Source organism: Ovis aries, chromosome 1 (genome assembly GCF_016772045.2).
Source record: "Ovis aries strain OAR_USU_Benz2616 breed Rambouillet chromosome 1, ARS-UI_Ramb_v3.0, whole genome shotgun sequence".
NCBI classification, from domain to species: Eukaryota; Metazoa; Chordata; class Mammalia; order Artiodactyla; family Bovidae; genus Ovis; species Ovis aries.
This window is the reverse complement of record NC_056054.1, coordinates 10,295,226-10,323,071: the sequence shown is the minus strand read 5'-3', so window position 1 is coordinate 10,323,071 and position 27,846 is coordinate 10,295,226. Positions and strand designations below refer to the sequence as shown.

Genomic DNA, 27,846 nt, shown 5'->3' with positions numbered 1-27,846 from the left:
GCAAATCAAAAAAAAAAAAAAAAAAATCAAGCTGAATCAAAGCAAACTGCGTGCCAGAATAAAACTCAATGCTCCTTAAAGGAAATATAATATGAAATATAAAATATAATCTAACACTTAATGTAACATTAACAATATACCACATCCAATCAAAAACGGTAACACATTTGAAAAAGACATGAGAATCATAACCAGAAGAAAATTCAGCCAACAGAAATGGAGCCAGAAAGAATATAAATGATGGGATTCGATTAGCAGAAAATACTTTAAAAGTTATTGTAAAAAAAGTAGAAAGAGTCAATGCAAAGCATGATCTTAATGAGAATAAAAGTAGAAACTATATTTTTAAAAAGGAAACTTCTAAAACTGAAAAATATATCTGAAATGAAAATTTAACTGAATGAGTTAACTGCACATTAGACTATACAGATGAAAATAGTAAACGGGAGGAGATGGAAATAAAAGAAACTGTATTATTGTTGTTATATATGAAAGAATGTATTATCAGCAGACGTATATGACAAGAAATGCTAAAGAAAGTTCTTCCTAAAGAAAGACACCGGATGGAAACCTAGACCTAGACAAGGAATATTGGAAACAAACAGAATTAAAAGCAAAAATAGGGACTTCACTGGTGATCTAGTAGTTAAGACTCCCTGCACTCAAATGCAGGGAGCCCAGGTTCGATCTCTGGTCAGAGAACTATATTCTGCATGAAGCAACTAAGGATCCCCCATGCCACAGTGCAACAAAGAAGATTCCATGTATCCAAATAAAATAAATAAATGAATAAAATTTAAGGGCAAAAATAGATAACTTTATTGTAATATCTGGATAGTTTTAACACTTCTCTGCCATTAACTGAATAGCAGGAAATCAATAAAAATATAAAAGACCCAAAAAGACACTGTCAACCAACTGAACCTAACTGACATTTATAAAATGTTAACCCATAAAAGGCAAACACATACTCTTTTCCAATAATCATGGGATAATCACCAATATAGATCACATGATAAGTGATGGAAACATTGTATGGAAGAATTATCAAAGAATGGAACTCATACAGAATATTTACTTTGACTAAAATGCACTCAGTAACAAAAGCACATGTGGAAAAACCCCAAATATTTAGAAATAAAAAACTGCTTTTAAAAAAAGTGACTGGTCAAAAAAAGAAATCACAAGGAAAATTAGAAAATATTATAAACTGAATAGGGGCTATCCAGGTGGTGCTAGTGGTAAAGAACCCACCTGCCAATGCAGGAGATGTAAGTGACACGGATTTGACCCCTGGGTATGGAAGAGCTCCTGGAGAAGGGCATGGCAACCCATGCCAGTATTCTTGCCTGGAGAATGCCAATGGACAGAAGAGCCAGGGTGGGTACAGTCCATAGGGTCGCAAAGAGTCAGAAACGACTGAAGTGACTTAACATGTATGCATGCATGCACATGAACTTAATAAAGTTCATGAACACACAAGAAAACTTGAGAAGGGCAATAAAAGAACTCCTTAGAAGGGGAACTTACAGATTTATGCATCTAAAACCTATGACTTAAACTTCCACCTTTAGAAGCAAGAAAAAAAATCAAATTAAGCACAAGTATTGATTGGCCAAAAAGTTTTATTTGGTTAGTGAATACACTGTTCAATAAAGTTCTTGGTAAAAGTGAAAATATTAATGTCTTTTAATTTTACTTAAAAGCAAATGAACATTTGGCCAACTAAACAGAAGGAGCAATGAAGATAAAAAGAAAAATCTATATAACAGACAATAAAACAGTGAAGAAAAACCAAAAGCAAGATCTTCAAAATGAACAAAAATGATAAGCTTCTAGACAAACTAACCATAAACAGAGAGAAATATAAAAGGCAAACAAACACATGAAAAAGATCTTCAACATCACTAAGTATTTGGGAAATGTATATCAAAACTAAAATCAGATATCAACTCACATTCAGTAGGCTAACTACTATCAAAAAGCAAAAATAACCACATAGGCGAAGATGCAGAGAAACTGGAACCCTTGCACACTGTTGGTGTGAATGCAAAGTGGTACAGCTGCTATATCAAATAGTACGGCAGTTTCTCAAGAGTTGAAAATGGAATTACCACATTGATCTCAAAAGAATAAAAAGCATGGTCTATAAGAGATATTTATATCTGTACACCATGCAGCATTATTTACAATGGCTTAAGAAAAAAAGTGAAAGTGAAGTCGCTCAGTCGTGTCCGACTCTTTGCGACCCCATGACCACCAGGCTCCTCTGTCCACGGGGTTTTCTAGGCAAGAGTACTGGAGTGGGTTGCCATTTCCTTCTCCAGGGAACTTCCTGACCCAGGGATCGAACCCAGCTCTCCCACATTGTAGACAGACGCTTTACTGTCTGAGCCACCAGGGAAGTCAGCATTATTTACAATGGCTTAAAGATGGAAGCAATTCAAGTATGTGTCCATTGCTGACTGAACTGATAAAATGTGGTATATCCATATGATGAAATATTGTCGCTGTTGTTGCTTTCAGTCTCTAAGTTCTGTCTGACTCTTCTGCAACCCCATCCATGTACTGCAGCCTGCCAGGATCCTCTCTTCATGGGATTTCCCAATCAAGAATACCAGAGTGGGTTGCCACTTCCTTCTCCAGGGGATCTTTGGAGCTCAAGGATCAAAACCATGTCTCTTGCATTGGCAGGAGATTCTTTACTGCTGAGCCACCAGGGAAGCCCTTGGTGGAATATTACTCAGTCTTAAAAAGGAAGGAAATTCTCACATCTGCTTCAACACAGATGAACCTTGAGGATATCATTTTAAATGAAATAAACCAGTCCCATAAAGACAAATACTGTATAATTCCACTTATATGAGGTACCCCGAAGAGTAAAATTCATAGAGACAGACAGTAAAGAGGTAGATGTCACAGCTGAAAGGATAAATAGGGAGTGTAATAGGTACAGACTTTCAGTTTTGCAAGATGAAAAGTTAATACACTGGCTGGACAGCAATCTAAATGTAATGAATAACACTGAACTGAACATTTCAAAACTATGAAAATGGTAAATTTTAATTTGTATATTTTTATACTTAAAATATTTTAATAAAAAATACAAAGAGGAGGAAAGGATAGAGAAGACACAAATTACCAATCCTCAGGAGTAAAAGAGACAGCACTAAACGTTTCATTACAGTAAAAATCAGCTAATATTATAAACAACCTTATATTTCCCAATTGTGTCTGTGTTTTTTATTTTACCATAATACAAAGCTTGCAGGACATTAGTTTCCCGAGCCGGGATCAAATCCAGGTTCCCTGTAGTGGAAGCTCAGAGTCCTAATAACCATTGGACCACCAGGGAATTCCCTACAAAAAACTACGTAGAAAAAAAATTTAAAACTATGAACATAAACTGAAACTATTATTCATAGTATATGACAATACATTTAAAAATTGTTAATAATTCTATGGAAATGAATTAACAACTTAGATCTATAATATTCAGTACAGTAACTCACCAGCTACATGCTTAAATACAATTAGAACTTCAGTTCTACACTTAATCACATTTCAAGTACTCTACTGCCACAGATAGTGGCTCCTATACTTTAATGGTGTAGTACAACATAGATATTTCAATGCTCAGAGAAAGTTCTACCAGACTGCTGACTTATGAGAAAATGCCCTGAAAGGTGTAAATTACACAGAAGAAACAGAAAATATGAACAATATCAAGATTAGATGACATCACTAATAAATTAAATACTTAAGGAAGAAGTTAATACCCACCTTACATGAACTCTTTCAGCAAATGTAAGAGAAAAGAACACTTTCTAACTAATATTATGAGGCCATTATCACCCTGGAACCAAAGCCAGAGAAAGATGCGACAAAAAAAAAAACTACATACAAATATCCTTCATAAATATAGGTGCTAAAAAATCAGAATACTTAAAATATCAGCAAATTGGTTTTTAAAAGATATAAAACAAAGAATAGATCATGACAAACTATGATTTATATCATGAATGCAAGGTGGGTTTAAGATTCAAAAATCAATTCACCACATTAACACAATAAAGAAAAAAACATGATCATTTCAGCATATGAAAAGAAACCATTTGACAAAATAGTCATTCACAAAAAAAATCTCGCAAATACAGAGAAGAGAAAGTCCTCAACCCGAGAAAAGGCATCTACAAAGATAATAAAGATCAACTGGAAAATTAAAATAAAATTTTTTAATCATTATAATAGAATAAAAAATAGGAATGTTAAATTTCAAATTAGTAAGGAAAGGATGGACTGTTATTAACGGACTTGGAAGAGAAAAACTGGCCAGTATGGGGGAAAAAATGTCCCTTAATTTATCCACATACACACAAAATTGAGGCAAAATATTTAAAAGACCAAAAGAAAAACAGGAATGCTAATTTATTAAATACATGCAAAATCTATAGACTAAAACTATAAAAGGTTATTTAGAAATTTAATAATTTACTATTTACAGACTTAAAGAAGAACTAAATAAAATCAGAAATATGCCATGCTCATGGATATATTTAACATGTCAATTCTCCTCCAAATTAATCCACAAATTTAACACAATTCTAATCAAATAGCCAATGGTTTATCTATATACCTTTATATGTTGATTCTAAAATGTCTGTGTAAATACAAAGGAGTTAAACAGACAAAGTAAATTTTAAGAAGAGATGGATGGCTTATACTAACTTGTTTTATAAGCCCATAATTATTTTGAAGTAAAAAGTTAAAAATTATTTCATGATACAGTACATCTTATATGTAAATTATACATCAGCAAATGTATTTTTTTAAATTTCATTTACAATAGCACAAGAAATTTTAAATGTATAGGGACAACAAAATATGCATAAGACTCATACTTAAAAATTACCAAATCCTGCTAAATAAATTTTTTAAAAGATACAAAACATTCATCAATGGGAAAACCCTTTTAGATGTCAATTCTCCCCAAACTCATCTATAGATGAGAATCCCAAAAAAAATCCCAGGAAGCTTTTTTATAGAAAAATAACAAGGTGTTTCTACGAAACTGCATGAAAATGCAAAAGATCTGGAATAGGAAAAACAACTTTTGAAAAAAATGGCTTAGATTATGTGATCTAATATAAAACTAAAGTAATTAATACAATGTGGTACTGACATAAGAAACGACATACAGATCCTTGGAACAGTATGAGTCCAAAATAAAACCAAACACACAAAACATTTAATCTTCAAAAATGTATCAAAATAAATCAATCAGAAAAAAGATTATCTTCTTGGTCTCCAAAATCACTGCAGATGGTAACTGCAGCCATGAAATTAAAAAACACTTGCTCCTTGGAGGAAAGCTATGACCAACCTAGACAGCATATTAAAAAGCAGAGACATTACTTTGCCCACAAAGGTCCATATAGTCAAAGCTATAATTTTTCCAGTAGTCATGTATGGATGTATGAGTTGGAACATAAAGAAAGCTGAGCGCTGAACAACTGATGCTTTCCAAACTGTGGTGTTGGAGAAGAGTCCCTTAGACAGCAAGGAGATCAAACCAGTCAATCCTAAAGGAAATCAACCCCGAATATTCATTGGAAGGACTGATGCTAAAGCTCCAATACTTCAGCCACCTTATGCAATGAGCAGACTCATTGGAAAAGACCCTGATGCTGGGAAAGACTGAAAGCAGAAGGAGAAGGGTCTTACAGACGGCAAGATGGCTGGATGGTATCACCAACTCAATGGACATAAGTTTGAGCAAGCTCCGGGAGATGGTAAAGGACAGAGAAGCCTGGCGAGCTGCAGTCCATGAGGCCAGAAAGTCAAACACGACTGAGTGACTGAACAACAAAAAATGGAACTCCATGGAATTTCTTCAAAATTAAAACTTGTGCTTTTCAAAAGACATAAAAAATAATGCAAACATCAGCCACAGAATACCTGAAGATAGAGACAGATATATCTACATCTATTTCCATCTCAGTTCAGTTGCTCAGTAGAGTCTGACGCTTTGCGACCCCTTGAATCACAGCACGCCAGGCCTCCCTGTCCATCACCAACTCCCAGAGTTCACTCAAACTCACATCCATCGAGTCAGTGATGCCATCCAGCCATCTATTCCTCTATCATCCCCTTCTCCACCTGCCCTCAATCCCTCCCAGCATCACAGTCTTTTCCAAAGAGTCAACTCTGCGCATGAAGTGGCCAAAGTGCTGGAGTTTCAGCTTCAGCATCATTCCTTCCAAAGAACACCCAGGGCTGATCCCCAGAATGGACTGGATGGATCTCCTTGCAGTCCAAAGGACTCTCAAGAGTCTTCTCCAACACCACAGTTCAAAAGCATCAATTCTTCAGCGCTCAGCTTTCTTCACATTCCAACTCTTGCATCCATTCATGACCACTGGAAACAACAAAGCCTTGACTAGATAGACCTTTGTTGGCAAAGTAATGTCTCTGCTTTTGAATATGCTATCTAGGTTGGTCATAACTTTCCTTCCAAGGAGTAAACGTCATTTAATTTCGTGGCTGCAATCACCATCTGCAGTGATTTTCAGTTCAGTTCAGTTCAGTCGCTCAGTCGTGTCCAACTCTTTGAGACCCCATGAATCGCAGCACGCCAGGCCTCCCTGTCCATCACCAACTCCCGGAATTCACTCATACTCACGTTCATCAAGTCAGTGATGCCATCCTGCCATTTCATCCTCTGTCGTTCCCTTCTCCTTCTGCCCTCAATCCGTCCCAGCATCAAAGTCTTTTCCAATGAGTCAACTCTTTGCATGAGGTGGCCAAAGTACTGAAGTTTCAGCTTTACCATCATTCCTTCCAAAGAAATCCCAGGGCTGATCTCCTTCAGAATGGACTGGTTGGATCTCCTTGCAGTCCAAGGGACTTTCAAGAGTCTTCTCCAACACCACAGTTCAAAAGCATCAATTCTTCAGTGCTCAGCCTTCTTCACAGTCCAACTCTAACATCCATACATGACCACTGGAAAAACCATCATCTTGACTAGATGGACCTTAGTCGGCAAAGTAATGTCTCTGCTTTTGAATATGCTATCTAGGTTGATCCTAGCTTTCCTTCCAAGGAGTAAGCGTCTTTAAATTTCATGGCTGCAATCACCATCTGCAGTGATTTTGGAGCCCCCAAAAATAGTCTGACACTGTTTCCACTGTTTCCCCATCTATTTCCCATGAAGTGATGGGACCAGATGCCATGATCTTCGTTTTCTGAATGTTGAGCTTTAAGCCAACTTTTTCACTCTCCTCTTTCACTTTCATCAAGAAGCTTTTTAGTTCCTCTTCAATTTCTGCCATAAGGGTGGTGTCATCTGCATAGCTGAGGTTATTGATATTTCTTCTGGCAATCTTGATTCCAGCTTGTGCTTCCTCCAGCCCAGCGTTTCTCATGATGTACTCTGCATAGAAGTTAAATAAGCAAGGTGACAATATACAGCCTTGACATACTCCTTTTCTTATTTGGAAACAGTCTATTGTTCCATAGCCAGTTCGAACTGTTGCTTCCTGACCTGAATATAGATTTTTCAAGGGGCAGGTCAGCTAGTCTGGTATTCCCATCTCTTTCAGAATTTTCCACAGTTTCTTGTGATCCACACAGTCAAAGGCTTTGGCATAGTCAACAAAAGCAGAAATAGATGTTTTTCTGGAACTCTCTTGCTTTTTCCATGATCCTGTGGATGTTGGCAATTTGATCTCTGGTTCCTCTGCCTTTTCTAAAACCAGCTTGAACATCGGGAAGTTCATGGTTCACGTATTGATGAAGCCTGGCTTGGAGAATTTTGAGCATTACTTTACTAGCCTCTGAGATGAGTGCAACTGTGCAGTAGACTGAGCATTCTTTGGCATTGCCTTTCTTTGGAATTGGAATGAAAACTGACCTTTTCCAGTCCTGTGGCCACTGCTGAGTTTTCCAAACTTGCTGGCATATTGAGTGCAGCACTTTCACAGCATCATCCCTAGGTTTGAAATAGCTCAACTGGAATTCCATCACCTCCACTAGTGTTGTTTGTAGTGATGGTTTCTAAGGCCCACTTGACTTCACATTCCAGGATGTCTGGCTCTAGGTGAGTGATCACACTATCGTGATTATCTGGGTTGTGAAGATCTTTTTTGTAGAGTTCTTCTGTGTATTCTTGCCACCTCTTCTTAATACCTTCTGCTTCTGTTAGGTCCATACCATTTCTGTCCTTTATCGAGTCCATCTTTGAATGAAATGTTCCCTTGGTATCTCTAATTTTCTTGAAGAGATCTTTAGTCTTTCCCATTCTGTTGTTTTCCTCTCTTCTTTTGCATTGATTGCTGAGGAAGGCTTTCTTATCTCTTCTTGCTATTCTTTGGAATTCTACATTCAGATGCTTATATCTTTTCTTTTCTCCTTCGCTTTTCACTTCTCTTCACAGCTATTTGTAAGGCCTCCCCAGACAGCCATTTTGCTTTTTTGCGTTTCTTTTCCATGGGGATGGTCTTGATCCCTGTCTCCTGTACAATGTCACAAACCTCAGTCCATAGTTCATCAGTAGTAGATATAATGGTCATCTGGTCTATCTATCAGATCTAGTCCCTTTAATCTATTTCTCACTTCCACTGTATAATCATAAGGGATTTGATTTAGGTCATACCTGAATGGTCTAGTGGTTTTCCCTACTTTCTTCAATTTAAGTCTGAATTTGGCAATAACGAGCTCATAATCTGAGCCACAGTCAGCTCCCAGTCTTGTTTTTGCTGACCTTATAGAGCTTCTCCATCTTTGGCTGCAAAGAATATAATCAATCTGATTTCGGTGTTAACCATCTGGTGATGTCCATGTGTAGAGTCTTCTCTTGTGTTGTTAGAAGAGGGTGTTTGCTATGACCAGTGTGTTCTCTTGGCAAAACTGTATTAGCCTTTGCCCTGCTTCATTCCGTATTCCAAGGCCAAATTTGCCTGTTACTCCAGGTGTTTCTTGACTGCCTAGTTTTGCATTCCAGTCCCCTATAATGAAAAGGACATCTTTTTTGGGTGTTAGTTCTAAAAGGTCTTGTAGGTCTTATAGAACCGTTCAACTTCAGCTTCTTCAGCGTTACTGGTTGGGGCATAGACTTGGATTACTGTGATATTGAATGGTTTGCCTTGAAAACAAACAGAGATCATTCTGTCGTTTTTGAGATTGCATCCAAGTACTGGATTTCGGAATCTTTTGTTGACCATGATGGCTACTCCATTTCTTCTAAAGGATTCCTGCCCGCAGTAGTAGATATAATGGTCATCTGAGTTAAATTCACCCATTCCAGTCCATTTTAGTTCACTGATTCCTAGAATGTCAGTGTTTACTCTTGCCATCTCTTGTTTGAGCACTTCCAATTTGCCTTGATTCATGGACCTGACATTCCAGGTTCCTATGCAACATTCCTCTTTACAGCATCAGACCTTCCTTCTATCACCAGTCACATCCACAACAGGGTACTGTTTTTGCTTTGGCTCCATCCCTTCATTCTTTCTGGAGTTATTTCTCCACTGATCTCCAGTAGCATATTGGGCACCTAATGACCTGGGGAGTTCCTCTTTCAGTATCCTATCATTTTGCCTTTTCATACTGTTCATGGGGTTCTCAAGGCAAGAACACTGATGTGTTTTGCCATTCCCTTCTCCAGTGGACCACATTCTGTCAGACCTCTCCACCATGACCTGCCCATCTTGGGTGGCCCCACACGGCATGGCTTAGTTAGGGCAGGGCACATCCAAGGAGCAGTGGCTGCGCGGGCACTGGAAGACCTAGAGGAGCTACTCCACTTTCCAGGTCAGGAGGGGCAGTGGTGAGGAGATAACCCTCATCCAAGGTAAGGAGCAGCGGCTGCGCTTTGCTGGAGCAGCAGCAGCTGTGAAGAGATACCCCACGTCCAAGGTAAGAGAAACCCAAGTAAGACGGTAGGTGTTGCAAGAGGGCATCAGAGGGCAGACACACTGAAACCATAATCACAGAAAACTAGTCAATCTAATCCCACGGACCACAGCTTTGTCTATCTCAATGAAACTATTTCTATCTAATCATCTATAAAACAAAAGATTCGTATCCAGAATATGTAAAAAACCCTAATAACAATATAATAGAAAAGACAAACCAACAATTCAAAAAATGGGCAAAGACTTGGGACACTTTACAAATGAAACATTTTAAGAAAGGCTAATACACACACTTGAAATCTTTAGTCAGCAGGGAAATGTAAATTAAAACCATGAACAGCTGCCACTATCCATCCTTCAGTTCAGTCATCCAATTGTGTTCAACTCTTTGCAACCCCATGACTGCAGCATGCCAGGCTTCCCTGTCCATCACCAACTGCAGGAGCCTGCTCAAACTTGAGTTGGGGATGCCATCCAACTATCTCATCCTCTGTTGTCCCCTTCACCTCCTGCCTTCAATCTTTCCCAGCATCAGGGTCTTTTCCAGCCAGTCAGTTCTTTGCATCAGGTGGCCAAAGTGGTGGAGCTTCAACTTCTGCATCAGTCCTTCCAATGAATATTCAGGACAGATTTCTTTTAGGATTGCCTGATTTGATTTCCTTGCAGTCCAACAGACTCTCAACAGTCTCTTCCAACACCACAGTTCAAAAGCGTCAATTCTTCAGCACTCAGCTTTCCTTATGGTCCAACTCTCCCATCCATACACGACTACTGGAAAAACCATAGCTTTGACTAGACAGATCTTTGTCAGCAAAGTATCCATCCTTTCACTTATTTTTTAGAAAGATTTTATTGATGGGAACCCACTTTTTTGTGTCTTTTTTAATCTGTCATACAATATCCCTTCTGTTTTATGCTTTGGTTTTTGGGCCCCTAGGCATGTGGCATCCTCGCACCCTGAGCAGTGGCTGAACCTGCACTGCCTGCATGAAAGGCAGGGTTTTAATCACTGTACTGCCAGGGAAGCCCCTCCTTCCCACTTTTAAAATAATTATAACCTAAAAGGAAAAGACCAGTTAAGTGAACTGAACAAACTACTTGAAAACATAACAAACCTGACACAAGAGTAAATATATAAATAATCCTGTATTTATTGAAAATTCTGAACTCATAACTTAAAACCCCACACCACAGAGTAGGAAATGGCAACCCACTCCAGTATTCTTGCCTGGAAAATTCCGCAGGCAGGGGAGCCTGGCGGGCTACGGTCCATGAGGTCACAAAGGTCAGACACAACTGAGCGACTTTCACTTTCAAAAGAAAGAATGAGAAAGAAAAAAAAATCACTAGCTAACAGTCACATATTTGGTTCTGAAGGACAACTGTTGTTTGATATTGTTTGGATTTCTGGAAATCAGATTTTTTAGTACTCATGTATACGATTTCTCCTTTCCTTTAGTATTAAAGGACAAAGTTGAAAGAGTATTCTATATACCTAGGAAAATTAAAGTGCATACCAAATGCATATTCCATCTCACAAGGACTCATTTATTAGCACTTGCACACCCTTGTGAAAAGTGCATGATGCGCCAGGTCCCTTGGAGGCACATTCATTCTCACAGAAAAGAGTAGCATTTCAGGGTCAGGAACTGAGGTTTCGTGGCAAGAGGTTCGACAACTGACATCAAAAATATTTTGGAAAACAATTATGCTCAAAATTTTTAAATAAATGGGAAATGGATGCCTTAAAAAAACAAAACAAAAAAAAAAAAAACCTCACACCAATAAATCTCTAAGCCAAGGTGGTTTTCCTGGGAATTCTATAAAACATTTAATGAAGATATAACTCCAGCTGTACACAAAGTCTGTCAGAAAAAATCCTTAATGAAATATTAGCAAATTGAGTCCAGTAATACATAAATATTCTTCGGCCATTCCTTGTAAAATGGAAGTTTTTAATGTAATAAAGCCTTAGCAAATGTGACCGAAACCAACAAAAATTATCCCTAAATGATAAAATATGAGAACCATTATACTTAACAAAAATTAAGATATTTAAGAATAAGTGATAGAAGAAAAACACAATACAGTTACTTGAAAGCAACTCTAAAAATTAAGTAAATGGCATAAATCAAAATCTGTATTAAAATCTAGTTTGTTTCTGAACAGAAAAATATAGTAAAATACTGATTCTCCCAAAAAATAACATATAAATATATACATTTTCAATCAGAATTCCAAAAGACTATTTTTGGATATTCAATAAATCATATTAAAATTTAGTGGATGAAGAGCCTAAAGAAAAGCTTTAAAATAACAGATATTAAAACTAAGACACTGGCTTGACAGAGCAGAGAAACACCAATACCTCAAATCCAAAAAATATACAGTATTAACATATTTCTTATAATAATATATACTATTAATAAAATCAGTGAAGATAATATAGCAATAAATGTTTATGAGAAATATTACTATGTAAATGTTAACAGAATGTGAAAAAGATTCCCACATATATATGACTTAAATACATCTCAGTAGTGCCAAATGAGTTCACTGATGAATATCAACTATTTAGATGAAAAGATAAAGTTATTTAACATGTTACCACAATTAGTTACTCATCTGAAAATCTTATCCTGCATACAAAAATAAATATCAAATTAAATAAGACTTACATGCTAAAATATAAAATAAAAAGCTTACAAGATAATCTTTATAGATTATAAAATTTTACTGAAAGGCAATAAAGAATTAAATAAACAAAAAGACACACAAAGTTCACAGTCAGTCAATATCATAAACATGCCAATTATCTGTTGATTGACAGACTCAAAAAACAGCCCATCAAAATTCTGCTCTTACAATTAGCTACTTGGTAAAGTATTTCTAAAATGAACAGTAACAATAATAGTTGAGACATTCCTGAAGAAAAATTTTCAAGGATATGTAAACTATCAGGTTATCAAACAAGACTTACTGCAAAGCTAAATTAATTAAAAGAACATGGCACAGAAATAAACAAAAATGGGGGAAAGCCCATAGGTATACACTACAGAATAGCTTTTCAAGTAACTGTGTGAAGAAAACAGTATTTGATGATTGGTAATGAGATAATTTGTTAGTATTATGGCAAGAAATAAATTAGTTCCCTAACCAAAACCATTAAACAGTTAACTCTATGAGAATTCAAAGAGCTATGTGTTAAAGGTAAAACCAATGAACATTTTAGGAAACAACATGAAATATCTTTCTGATGTTAGCCTAGAAAAGGTTTACCTAAATAAAATTTTTTTAAGATCAAGTCATAAAAGACTATTTATTATCATTCAAATATATTAAAATTAATGTCAGCTTATGCAAAGACTTATTAGGTCAGGTCATGAGGGAAAGTTTATTTTTAATATTTATAACTGATAAGTTTCTTCTTTAGGGTACTTAAGAGAACTCCTACAGTGCAGTTAAGAAAAGGTCAGCAATGCAACAGCAAGTGGGCAACTGATTTTGCAGGAGAGGAACCAGAAAGGGCCAAAAACATGAAAAAATATTCAACTACATTATTAAGCAGTTAAATATAAATATTTTAAAAATGAATTCCATGTTATACCTACTATAATTACAAAATATTTAAGTGCAGTAATAAGTGTTGTCCAGATGCATAGTGACCAAAACTCTATAAACAATGGTAGAAATATAAACAAATGAAAACAGTAAATTGTGCAGTTCTAGTAAGTTGAGAATGGACACATCCAATGCCTGAGCAATCACCTTCCATATGCACGCTAGAGCAGGGGCATGTACATTCTATCCGCATGCTAAATCCAAAAGCCGCCTGTGTCCTATCCACATAACCCATGAGCTAAGAATGATTTTCCCATTTTCAAACAGTTAAACAAAAAAGACACATGAAAATAATGCTAAATTCAAAATTCAGTGCCAATAAAGTTTCATTGGAAACAAACACTAACCTCTTCATGTATTGTCTATGGTTGCTTTCATGCTGAAAAGACAGAGTTGAATAAGCTGCAACAGAGATGGCATAATATCTAAAATATTTACTATCTAGCCTTTTAGAGAAACAGTTAGCCAATTCCTGTTCTAAACCAAAAAATTCTAAATTTGTTTTTTGACAGAGACTCACCACATGAATTCCACACATGATACTTTCTTATATGAATCAAAAGACATACAAGGATGTTCACAGAGGAAAGATTCGCAACGGAAAAACTAGAAATATCAAGAAGTCTATAGACAGTAAAGTAGAGTTTGAAATTGTGATATATCTTAAACAGAAGACCTAAAAGTATAAAACTCCTAAAAGAAAAAATAGGGAAAAACTCATTACATTGGATTAGGCAATATGTTTTTGTATATGACACCAAAAGCACAGGCAACATAAAGCAAAAATAAACAAATGGGACAAACAATTTTTAAAACTTCTGCACATCCAAAGAAACTATCAACAGAGTAAAAGGACATCACATGGAACGGAATAAAGTATTTGCAAATCATACATCTGATAAGGAATAATACCCAGAATACATAAAGAACTCATAAATCAACAGTAAGAATAAAAAATCAAAAATAGTCATAAGACTTGAAAAACACATTTCTGCCAGAAGACAAATGGCCAACAAGCATATCAAAAGGTGGTATTTACAGCATTACTCACACAGACCAAGAGGCAGAAGCAACCCAAATGCCCATCAATAGGTAAACAGATAAACAAAATGTGGTATTAGCCATACAACAGAGTATTACTCATTCTTAAAAAGGAAGGAAACCCTAATACATGTTACAACACATATAAACCTTAACAGGGGAGGGTATTTTTGTTCAACGGGTATAGAAATTTCAGTTTTGCAAGACAAAATAGTTCCAGAGATTTGCTGCACAAAAATGTGAACGTATTTAGTATTACGAAACTGTACACTTAAAAATGATTAAGATGGTAAATTCTGCATTATGTGTTTTTTACCACATTTAAGAATGAATAAACAGAAATTATTAGGGTGAGCGTTAATAATGAATTACACATCAGTGATGAATGAATGAGCGCTAAACAATGAAAACAGACAAATACCAAGCATAATGAAAAAACAAAGTGGTAACATATAGAATGATTCAAAAATAATATGAAATTCATAAATAAGAAAAACCAAACAATATACTGATCAATAATGAAAATGTGGTTAAAAACTATAAAGACAGGCAAGGAAAAATGGCAATAAATATGTATTTATCAATAACAATTATAAATATCAATGGAGTAAAAGCTGCAATCAAAAGACACATGATGGCTGATTGGATAATAAAACAAGAATGTACAATTATACTGCTTACAAGAGACCCACTTTAGGGCAACAGAGATGAACAGATTGAAAGTGAGGGAATGGAAAACGTATTTCATGTAAATGGCAATGACAAGAAAGAAAGAGCAACATTCAGGAAAAAAAATGATTTTAAAACAAAAGTCATAAAGGCAGACAAAGAAGGACACTATTTAATGACAAAAGGATCACTAGTACAGGAGCACCCAAACACATAAAACATTGTACTAACAGAAATAAAAAAACTGAGGGGAACATAACAACAGTAGGAGATTTTAAAACCCCACTGACATCAATGGACAGATTTTCCAAACTGAAAACCAATAAGGCAACAGAAACTCTAAATGATAAAATTCAACACCCATTCATGATAAAAACTCACCAAAACAAGTACAAAGGGAACATATTTCAACATAATAAAACCTATTTTTGACAAACCTACAGTCAGTGTAACACCCCACAGAGAAAGCCTAAAAGCCTTCCTGCTAAATTCTGGAACAGTACAAGCATGTCCACCCTCATCACTGCTCTTCAACACAGTACTGGAAATCTTAGCCACAGCAATCAGACAAGAACAAGAACACATATCCAAATTGAAAGGGAAAAAGTAAAATTGTCACTGTATGCAGATGATACAATATTCTACATAAAAAAACCCTAAAGACTCCACACAAAACAATTAGAATAAATGAATTCAGCAAGATAATAGGACACAGTTCAATATATAGAAATCTGTTGCATTTCTTTACACTAACAATGAAGTCACAAACAGAAAGTTTAATAATTATCTCATTTAAAATTGTTTTTTTAAAAAAATAGGAATAAACCGTACCAAGCAGGTAAAAGACATATGCTGAAAACTATAAAATACTGATATCAGATTTGAAGAAGTAATATTGCTAAAATGGTCATACTATACACCACAATCTACTGATTTAATGTAATCCCTATCAAATTATCCATGACATTTTCCACACATGATCCTAAAATTTACACAGAATCACAAAAGACCAAGAACTGCCAAAGCAGTTCAGAGGAAAAAGAACAAAGGTAGAGGAATAACATCCCAGACTTCAGACAATACTACAAACCTACAGTAATCAAAACATAAAGGTATTGGCACAAAAACACATGTATGGATCAACAGAACAAAATAGAGAGGCCAGAAATATGCCCACATTCCTAGAGTTAATTAATCCTCAACAAAGGAGGCAAGAATATACAATGGAGAAAAGACAGTCTTTCTAGTAAGTGGTGTTGGGCAAGTTAGACCACTCCCTAACACCAGACATCAAAATAAACTCAAAATGACTTAAAAACTTAAAGATAAGACATGAAACCTTAAATTCCTAGAGGAGAACATAAGCAAACCATTCTCAGACATAAAATTTTCTTACGTCAGTCTCTCAAGGTAAAAGAAGTAAAAGCAAAAATAAATGGAATCTAACCAAACTTAAAAGCTTTGGCACAGCAAAGGAAAACCATTAAAAAAAAAAAAAAAAAGACAACCTACCTACAGAATGGAAGAAAATATTTGCTAACAATGTGACTGGCAAAGCCTTAATTTCCAAAATAAGCAAATACATCATACAACTCAGTATCAAAAAAACAATTCACTCCAAAAAATGGGCATAAGACCTAAATAGACATTTCTCTAAAGACATACAGATGGCCAACAGGCACATGAAAAGATGCTCTGCATAGCTAATTACTGCTGCTACTGCTGCTGAGTCGCTTCAGTCGTGTCCACCTCTGTGCGACCCCATAGACAACAACCCACCAGGCTCCCCTGTCCCTGGGATTCTCCAAGTAAGAACACCGGAGTAGGTTGCCATTTCCTTCTCCAATGTATGAAAGTGAAAAGTGAAAGGGAAGTCGCTCAGTCGTGTCAGACTCTTAGCAACCCCATGGATTGCAGCCTACCAGGCTCCTCCGCACATGGGATTTTCCAGGCAAGAGTACTGGAGTGGGGTGCCATTGCCTTCTCCAACAGCTAATTACCAGAAAAATGCAAATCAAAACTACAATGAGGTATCACCTCACACTGGTCAGAATGGCCATCATCAACAAGTTCACAAATAATAAATGCTGGAGAGAGCGTAGAGGAAAAGGAAGCTTCCTATACTGTTAGTGGGAATGTAAACTGAGACAGTCACTACAGAAAACAATCTGAAGTTTTCTTAAAAAACTAAGAAGTTACTATATGATCCAGCAATTCCATTCCTGGACACATATCCAAGAAAGATGAAACACTAATTTGAAAAGATACATGCACACCAATGTTCACAGCAGCACTATTTACAATAGCTAAGACACAGAAGTAAATGAAATGTCCATCAACAGATGAAAGGATAAATGTGATACACACACACTTCCAGATTCTCCCTACTGAGTTTTCAAATCTTCCTAGCCAAGAACCAAGATATTGCGGAACAAAAATAAGACATCTCACATGTATCGTTCCGGAATATCTGAGCCACAGATCGACAAGCATAATAAAATCGTCATTTTAAACCACTAAGTTTATGGTGATCTGTTAAGCAGCACATTATCAGTAATAAGAATGCAAATTCAAACTATGTTTTATCTTAAATAATTCAGACAGTACGCTCTAGAAAACTATTAACTAATTTAAGAAATGACACTAGTGATAACAAGGTCAAATTTCTAAAACATGCATGTTAGGTACTTAAAATTCTTTCACAAAATAACTGTGAGAAAAGGAGTATTTTCTAAATTAACATTACTTAACATGAAGCTTAAAGATGTATATATTTAAATTAACAAGTAGTTGAATTAACATGATCAACAGACATCTGATTTTCATCTATATGTCTAAGACAACATGCACTGTAGATATTAAAAACTTAAGTGTTGTGATCTTTTCATTGGAAAATGGATGAGAACCCTGTATTTGAATCATCTTATATTTAAACATTTATTTTATACTTTCAACTTAACCAATCTTTTCTACTAGTTATCAACATAAACTAAAATTCATATACAACTCATGTCTTCCTTTCAGTCTCAAAGTTTTCCTGTCACCACTCAGTTTTAAAGATAACAATCTTAAAATAAAAGTGTAACGTTTTCAAATACATATTCCTTTTAGCAACATAGAAATAAAGCAAAAATTAGTTTAAAAACTTAATACAATGCTTAATTCAAAAAGAATCTATGTTTTTATTTAATAAATAGAAAATTATTAAGAATGGTGAGGTGTTTTAAGTTAAAGTCATCTCAGTTTTATACCCATGCTTATATCTTTAAAGACAACTCTAGGTTTTGATTTCAACATTTTCATAAAGAAGATATTCCTTCAAATGCTGGAAGGACAAAAACAATACTCAGCAATAGGCCATATAAACAGAAATTTTTAAGTAGCTCTGAGGTTTAAAAAAAAAACTGCTCAACTTATTAGTTCTTTTAAAAATTGAACTGCACTGACAGGACAGATATTTTATAATTCACACACAAACTGACATTGACCCTGTGTGTGCTCAGTTGTGCCTGACTCTGCAACTCTATGGAGGGTAGCCTGTCAAGATCCTTTGCTCATGGCAATTCTCCATGCAATAACACTGGAGTGGGTAAAATCAGGGTTAGGGTTAGGGTTCAAACACAAACTGACGTTGACACTGTGTGTGCTCAGTTGCACCTGACTCTCTGCACCTCTATGGACGGGAGCCTGTCAGGATCCTTTGTTCATGGCAATTCTCCATGCAATAACACTGGAGTGGGTTGCCATGCTCTCCTCCAGGGGAATCTTCCGAACCCAGGGACTGAACCCACGTCTCCTGTGTCTCCTGAATTGCAAGCGGATTCTTGACTGCTGATAGACAGCCCCAAAAACCTGTCATGGTTAACACTCATTAAAATATATTTAAATTACTTTACAAAATATTCTTTTATTTCTACCAAATAATTACTATTCAAAACCTGTGATTCCAGTGAACTAGGGGGCAGTTCAGAAATAGGTAACGAGATTTAAGAGGAGCTTAGAGGAGCTTGGGAGTTAAGATAAACCTGCATTCAAATCCTGGTTGTACCACTTTAAATGATGTCTCTAAGCCTTAGTTTCCTCCTAGTAACACAGAAACAGCTGTAATATCTTCATCTAGAGGGTTGTTATGGCAGAGATTACATACCTGGTAACAATTCCCTTTCCCTTCATTAAGAGATCCTTAATTTTACTGTTGGCACAGGCGCAGCTAAAGGACAATCCTAGTTTTCTTCAAAATCAGGATGGCTAATGAAATGGAAACCAATGTATATATGTAGAGTTTCTAGGAAAGTTCTTTAAGAGGCTGATTCCATTGAGAATATGCCTTTTTGCCTTCCTCCCTAACCCATCACAAGCTGAAGACACAGTAGGCATCTCAGAACATCGGAGAATGGAAGCCATATGCTAAGGAAGTGATAAAGAAAACCAGAACACCCTGTATTCCTGATATCCAGAGCATTTTTTCATCTAGGCTTTTTTCACATTGAAAATAAGTTTTTCTATTGTGTTTCTGTTATATCAACACATAGTTGAATCTAATCTACCAGTTTTATAATGATCAAGATTTTTAAAAAGTAATACATGTAAAGTTTTTCACAAATAAATTGGTATACTGCAAGTGATCAAAACATTATGAGTAGTTTTTTAATCCAAAGACTGCACATGAAAATTCAACAATGCTCTTATTTTTCCCTTGAAGTTGTCGAGTCTGTTACATTCAATGAACTTTTTCTATCAGTAAGAAAATTAACCACTGGTAAATGACCAGGTGGTTATCTTTGTTGTTATCATTTAGTCACCAAGTCGTGTCTGACTCTTTTGCAACCCCACAGACTGTAGCCCAGCAGGTTCCTTTGTCCATAGGATTTCCCAGGAGAGAATATCAGAGTGGGTGGCCATTTCCTTCTCCAGGAGATCCTCCCAATCCAGGGATTGAAACTGCACTGGCAAGTGGATTCTTCCCTGGTGGTTACCTTAGAGCCATTCAATTGATGAAAGTCCTTGATTTAAAGAAGCAGTTATCTAAAAGCATGTTTTTTTAAATCTCTCAACAACAACCAGGTCCTACTGTATAAACACAGGGAACTATATTCAATATCCTATAAATGGAAATGAATATTTTAAAAATGTATAATGCAATCACTTTGCTGTATAGCAGAAATTGACATTGTAAATAAATTATATATCAATAAAAATTATTTTTTAACTTCTTTCAAACTGCACATCAATAATGTGAAGCAATGGTTACAGGAACATGAGTTATACATCAGTCATTTCTACTATCAACATGTTACCTTAAAAAATCGACAGCACAATTCTCCAGACAAATGACAAACTAGAAGGTGGACAACTCTACTTTCTCTTCTGATTGGCATAAAATACTGAAGACTTTTTTTTTCTTTTAAATCTCTTTCATTGACAACACTATATATTTGGCACGCCAATTTAACTATTTTCATGTTTAAACCAAATTTCCCAAAGTCCTCACTGATGGGGTTACATTAGCAGACACTGTAGTTTGCCAAAAGGTGGCAGCCTAGAAGGGCCGAACTTGATTTATAAAACAAATATTTGAAGTTCCCATCCTAGTGGTCTTGGGCAATGAACACACAGTTAGGTCTGGTATTACACAAGACATTTTCAGGCACCTGCCTGAGAAACAGTCTCCCTTTTTTCTAGACATCAAGACAAAATGGTAGGCCTCAGATGACCATCTTTGGAATCAGAAACTTCCAGAACACCATCTATATAGCAGTCTGCCCTTCTCTCTGTATGTAGAGGTCTGTGTTCCTGAGCTCCCTTGTGGAGGCAGAGCAGCCTCCTCTTCCAAGCTAGTTACTTCTCTGCCTTCAACAGCCCCTTAATTATAAACTACCAGAAAGAGGGAGATAAATGGTAATCTTTACCACACCACTGCATTCAAAATTTGGTTTAAAATCTCCTGCTTGCAAACCCCTAGCCTAAAAATGTTTGCAGGGCTGGAGCAAAAAAGATTACCTGCACCACAAACATAAATTCCACATGTTCTGTGTAAAGACCCACATATAGCAGCATGCTTATTACCGCCTTGAGATTTCTGCTTTAAAATTGTTGTCACTGCAACATCTTTCACAAAAAAGTATCCAATCAAAAAAGCATCATTAGAAAGCTATTTGATTAATTATTATTACTATTAATTACTATTTCTGGCATACAGACTTGAGCAAAGGCATATCCAGAAGCAGGAAATCAAAAATTACTTGCTGAAAGTGAGAAGTAATGGCTGAGGAATACCTTCTAACAGCATGTTTTACTTTTTGACCCTGTTCCCCCAACCACAGACGACTGGTTCAAAGATGAACCAGCTGGACTAATTATAATCTTTTTACCAGCAACTTAAAATCTAAAATGGATACAGAGAAAGACTAAAAGTCACTGGAGCATAACTGCTTTTTGGCAGTACTAGAGAGTGGGCCCATGATCACGTTTCATTGAGTTCCCTGAAGGAAATGTGTTCTTTATCTCCTTCCTGATTTCTGTGAAATACACCAGTATACTTCTAAATCTTTTTTCTTGAGACAAGCGAGCAAAAGTCTAGTTTTGAAACTTGCATGCAACAAAAAGGACATTTAATAATTAAATCCACTGAAGATCAGGAGCACTAGTTACTTTTCAATATGTAGTCTAAAGAACTGTTATCACTCAAAAAATATTAACAAACTAATTCCAAAGAGAAAGAAGGTACTAACAGATCCCTTTAGTGAAGGTAAACAGAAAACAAAACAAAACAAAAGCACATTTCCCTTGCCTTAGGAATTTTAGATGATGAAAATTATCCATCATAAACAAGTGCACGAACATCCTTTGATGATTCATCAATTCTATTCTTAGATTCACTAAACGTACTGTGGTAATCATTTAATGATGTACATAAGGCAAAACATGTTAATTATATCTCAATAAAACTGGAAGAAAAAATTCTATTCTTGGAATTTTTTCTAGAAAAACACTTCAATAAGTAGACAATAGAAATGCATACTTAACACTGTAACAGTAAAAAGCTGAAAATAATATCACACATGTAAAAGAAGAATCTGGTTAACTTATAGTACAGTGAGACAATAAAATACTGAGCACACACTAAAAAGGATAAAATGGGTCCATAAACACTAACAGAAGATGTCCAGGCAGTTGTATGAAAAATGCAGGAACAGTACATTCTTCCCACCCATCACATAAAGATATATATTTACATTCATAGAAAAAAGTCTGGAAAGATATATATTACAATTTCAAACCAGATTCTCTTTGGAGAATGGTAAAGATAAAGGTTTTCATTTTCTGCTTTATTCATTTTTGTATTATAAAATTGAATGTATTACTTTTATAATCTAAGAAACAAAGTTTCTTTTAAGAAAATAATATAACAATGGAAAAAATATGAAGAGAGAATTAAGAGACCCTGTAAACAAAGCTTGAGTGATAAGTTCAATATGATCCACACATACACAAACCATGGCTATACTTCAATAGTAATAACTACAAGAATATTTAAAGAATAAGATTCTTACAAGTCAGATTAACTTAATTAAAACACTAAGAGGGTGCGATAAGATCTAAACCAAATCGAATTGGACCATCACATTAATTAGCCCTAACTAATCACAGTTACAGATAAATGCTTTCTCTAGACTTGTATTTACTATCTACGACACCACTGTTTCGGGTTTTGTTTTTTTTTAGAATGGTACTTACAGTTCTCTACAATTTCGTCAAAAACTGCACCAGTTTTCTGTTCAAACTGAAAAAGCAAAAAAAGGAAAGTAACATTATCATCATTCTTCATTCATACTTTTTAGTATCCCTCTTCCTCCCGTAAGAGCTGTAATCTTCCCCCAAAGTATGCAAATTCATAACAATATAAACAAAAACACTACCAAACAGAGTAAAACAAAAGTTTAGTATGGTTAAAAGGGTTCTCAGGCCAAAACCTCCAAACCAAAACTTAAGAGATATATACATACTCTCCCTATTAAAAAAGCTATTTTTTAACGTTGTTTTAAAAACTGAAGTATAGTTGATCTACAACGTTTCAGGTATACAACAAAGTGATTCGGAAAAGCTACAAATCACTTTTCTATCATGTAACACAAAAGACCATATACTTTTGTAATAATAATAAAACACAGCCAACACTTACTGAGAACTTACTAACAACACTTATTATTAGAACTATGTTAAACTTCTAATCAAAACTGAACAGAACAATCTCATCAATAGGTTTTACTCTCAGGCGAAAGCCAGAAATCTGCTGCTCTTTAAATCAAAGTTAGCCAAATTACAGAAATGATTCCTTTTTGAGTATGTTAGGGCCCAAGACACAAACAGAGCCAAGTATAAAGTAATTTCAGACCTTTAAAACAGACACCGAGGAGGGGAAATGTAAAGCAGAGGCAACTCCACTCAGAAGCCGACAGAGACACAACTAGCATTTTTCACTTCTAGTCTTTAAAGGCCTCCTCATTTTGGCAAGTGTGAGCATTCCAACCTCCCGCCTCCCTACTTACTATTCATCCATGAGGCAAGAAGAGAAGCAACTCTGCTTCGTGATAAACCCACTAAACTACAGGTGAGTCTCCCCATTCAAAGGGAAAAGTTCAGGGAAAAAGAACTACCTAGCTACCTACATAACTAAAAACGAAACACAACAGCTAGCTATAGAAATCAATAATATCTAAGATTCACTGAACACAAAGACAACCAAGGATGCCAGGTTTCTGAAAGAAATTAACTATGCGAAAGAGAACGTTCAAGGTGAATTAAAGAATAACCACTCCAGAAGGAAACAATTTACAGAAAAGAAGTTTCTTCTTTTAAGTGCTATCTGAGATATGTGAGAGGCTATACAAAAAACTAAACCCAGATGGCCATGAAAAGCAGACATGTGAAAATATTAGGAGATAAGAAAATAAAAATTTTGCTGGGCAAGCTTTTGACAGAGTTCTCAATCAACTTCCAAAAAACAAAAACAAAAAGTTAGAGTTGGAAGATATTTTATATGCAAACAAGAAAGATTAAGCAATTGGGTATAAAAGAAATCTCAAAGGCAAATCCAAGGAAGAGAACAATAAACAGGTAAAATAATAAAAGAAAATTTCCCTGAACTAAATAAACTTCCCTGAACTAAATAAATATTTGAGATTGAATGGGTATACCAAATACCAAAGAGAAAGTGGGGGGCGGGAAGGCACATCCTGGTGAAATTTCAAAATTTCAAAAAGAAAATTTAAAAATTATCATGCAGATGATTCATTAAACACATTTAACATAACTGAATTCAACTATGTAAACACTGAAAAAGGAAAGAAACAGTAAAGGCCACTCTACCTCCCATTCCACTCAATGAGCTATGTGAATAAAAGGGAAATGGGAGATGTGACTCTGCAAGCCGAAGAATGAAAGCACTGGGCCACACTGAAAGGGGTTTGAGTGTCTGAAGAAAATGCGTTTTTTGGACAACACTGCCTTTTTCTTTTTCTGGTGATGAAAATGATCTAAAACTGATGTGGCTGCACAACTGCGAAAATACAACTATTGAATTACGTGCTTTAAGTGGGTGAATTGCATGGCATACGAACTACATCACTATTAAGCTGTTCTAAAAACGCATTAAGAAAACTATTTCCATGAAGTCTTGCATATTAGAAACCAAAAGGCACAACTGAAACCAAAAGGCACAACTGAAACAAGAGTAACCAGGGAACTGGTATGCCAGCATATGCCAGTGTTTTCTAAACAAATTTTCAAAATACATATTCAAATACATTAAATAAATAATATTTTTAACACACTGAAGCCCCTCAAGTACAATTTCCAGTGTTATATGGTTATCTCCTTTTAATGTTAGCCTCTCTATGTATTTGAACTCCTTACTACGGTAGAGCATCAATTAAGGGAGAATCTACTGTTGACTCACTTTGATTTTGTCGTTTCTGTTTTTCATAGTCACAGAATTTTACTTCACCTTGGAGAATAGTTGATTTACTATAGTGAAATGGAGAACATTCCCACCAACAGTGTAGAAAGATTCACTTTTCTCCATCCCCTCTCTGGCATTTATTGTTTGTACTTATTTTAGGCTCCAAAACCACTGCAGATGGTGACTGCAGCCATGAAATTAACAAACACTTACTCCTTGGAAGGAAAGTTATGACCAACCTAGACAGCATATTCAAAAACAGAGACATTACTTTGCCAACAAAGGTCTGTCTAGGCAAGGCTATGGTTTTTCCAGTAGTCAAGTATGGACGTGAGAGTTGGACTATGAAGAAAGCTGAGCGTCAAAGAATTGATGCTTTTGAACTGTGGTGTTGGAGAAGACTCTTGAGAGTCCCTTGGACTGCAAGGAGATCCAACCAGTCCATTCTGAAGGAGATCAGCCCTGGGATTTCTTTTGGAAGGAATGATGCTGAGGCTGAAACTCCAGTAACTTTAGCCACCTCATGTGAAGAACTGACTTCATTGGAAAAGACTCTGATGCTGGGAGGGATTGGGGGCAGGAGGTGAAGGGGACGACAGAGGACGAGATGGCTGGATGGCATCACCAACTCGATGGACGTGAGTTTGAGTGAACTCCAGGAGTTGGTGGTGGACAGGGAGGCCTGGCGTGCTACGATTCATGGGGTCGCAAAGAGCTGGACACAACTGAGCGACTGAACTGAACTGAATATGCAGTGATGTGATATACAATAGAATATTACTCAGCCATAAAAAGGAACAAATTTGTGTCAGTTCTAGTGAGGTGGATGCACTTAAGAGTTTGTCATACAGAGTGAATTAAGTCAAAAACAGAAAAACAAGTATTGTGTATTAACACATATATATGGAATCTACAAAAATGGTTCCCTAGAGAAGGAAATGGCAACCCACTCTAGTATTCTTGCCTAGAAATTCCAATGGACAAAGGAGCCTGGTAGGCTAGTCCATGGGGGTCACAGAAAAGTGAGACAAAACTTACCTACTAAACAACAACAGAAAAATGGTACTAAGGAACCTATCTGCAGGGCAATAATAGAGAAGCAGACATAGAGAAAGACTTGTGGACACAGCAGGGAAAGAAGGCTGGATGAACTGAGAGAACAGCATTGAAACATATATATTCAGTTCAGTTCAGTTCAGTCGCTCAGTCGTGTCTGACTCTTCGCGACCCCATGAATCGCAGCACGCCAAGCCTCCCTGTCCATCACCAACTCCCAGAGTTCACTCAGACTCACGTCCATCACGTCACTGACGCCATCCAGCCATCTCATCCTCTGTCGCCCCCTTCTCCTCCCGCCCCCAATCCCTCCCAGCATCAGAGTCTTTTCCGATGGGTCAACTCTTCGAAACAGATCTGTATGATGCAGGGAGCTCAACTTGGTGCTCTGTGGGGTGGGATGGGGTGGGAAGCAGGAGGGAGGTTCAGAAGGGAAGGAACGCCCATATACCTATGGCTGATTCATGCTGATATATGGCAGAATCCAACACAACGTTGTAAAGCAATTATCCTCCAAGTAAAACTAAACTAATTTTTTAAAAACCCATAATAGTGATGTTGAGCATCTTTTCACGTGTCTATTGGCTATCCGCATGTATTCTTTGGAGAAATGTCTAATTTAGATCTTCTGCTCATTTTGTGATTGGGTTGTTTGCCTTTTTGATCTTTTGTTTTCATTCACATCTGTTGGTGACTGCTTACTTAACACTAACACCACTCTCAATTGTGGACTACATCAGAACTGCAGAACACCTGCTTGGCCTAAAATCTAACACTGGGGTGACAACAAAGGTACAAGTAAGACTTAGCTTGGCTATCATATGGTGGTTTTGCTAAATGTGTTTGGGTGCTTCCTGTCTAACCTGCATATTTGCAAGTAAGAATTAGATATAAACTGTAATTTAGCTTTGAATAATGTATTACTCAATCCTCAAGTTTCATAAAAGATTTAACTGGACTTAAAAGCCAAGCTGGTTTTAAGAATCTGTAATAACTATTCTGTATAGGCAAGGATTTTCTTAATACCATAAAACCTAAAATTAAAAAAATAAACAAATGAATACAGATATTAGCTTAAGACAAAAAAATACAGTTCATTTTTAGTTACCAAAATAGTCTTATGGGTTCTAGCCCTTTCAAAACATGTAACTGTTGCATATTTAAATTATAAAATAAATGCTACAACTTTAAGGGATTTTTACTTTCAAATTTCTTTACCCATAAAATAAAGATACAGTGATACCTACACTTCCCAGAATTGTTAGCATGATTAAAGGAAAAGCATTTAGCATATGATTAGCAAATCATAAATATGCAGTGAAAGTGTCAGTCACTGAGTCGCGTCCAACTCCTACCAGGCTTCTCTGACCATACAATTCTACAGCTAAGAATAGTGGAATGGGTAGCCATTCCCTTCTCTAGGGTAACATCCTGACCCAGGGACTGAACCCATCTCCTGTATCACAGACAGATTCTTCACTGTCTGAGCCACCAGGGAGCAATAAGATGACATTAATAAAAGATATCCTCCCTTATCTTAAAATTTAGGATTCACTACAACATTTGGTTGTAAAATGTATCCAT

General features: G+C 36.1%; 1 protein-coding gene across 20 annotated transcripts in view; it reads right to left on the bottom strand.

Annotated features, from left to right (window-relative positions):
* The window catches only part of ZMYM4 (zinc finger MYM-type containing 4), a 168,079-nt gene that overhangs the window by 92,064 nt on the left and 48,169 nt on the right, over positions 1–27,846 (bottom strand). For 16 of the 20 annotated variants that reach the window (XM_042245266.2, XM_042245267.2, XM_042245271.2 and 13 more), the window contains exon 2: positions 22,983–23,028. In XM_042245266.2, coding sequence (XP_042101200.1) covers positions 22,983–23,028 — 46 coding nt within the window. Of the gene's footprint in view, positions 1–3,252; positions 3,371–22,982; positions 23,029–27,846 lie in introns of all 20 variants that reach the window. The other 4 variants (XM_042245276.2, XM_060418585.1, XM_042245275.2 and 1 more) reach the window with 1 other exon arrangement.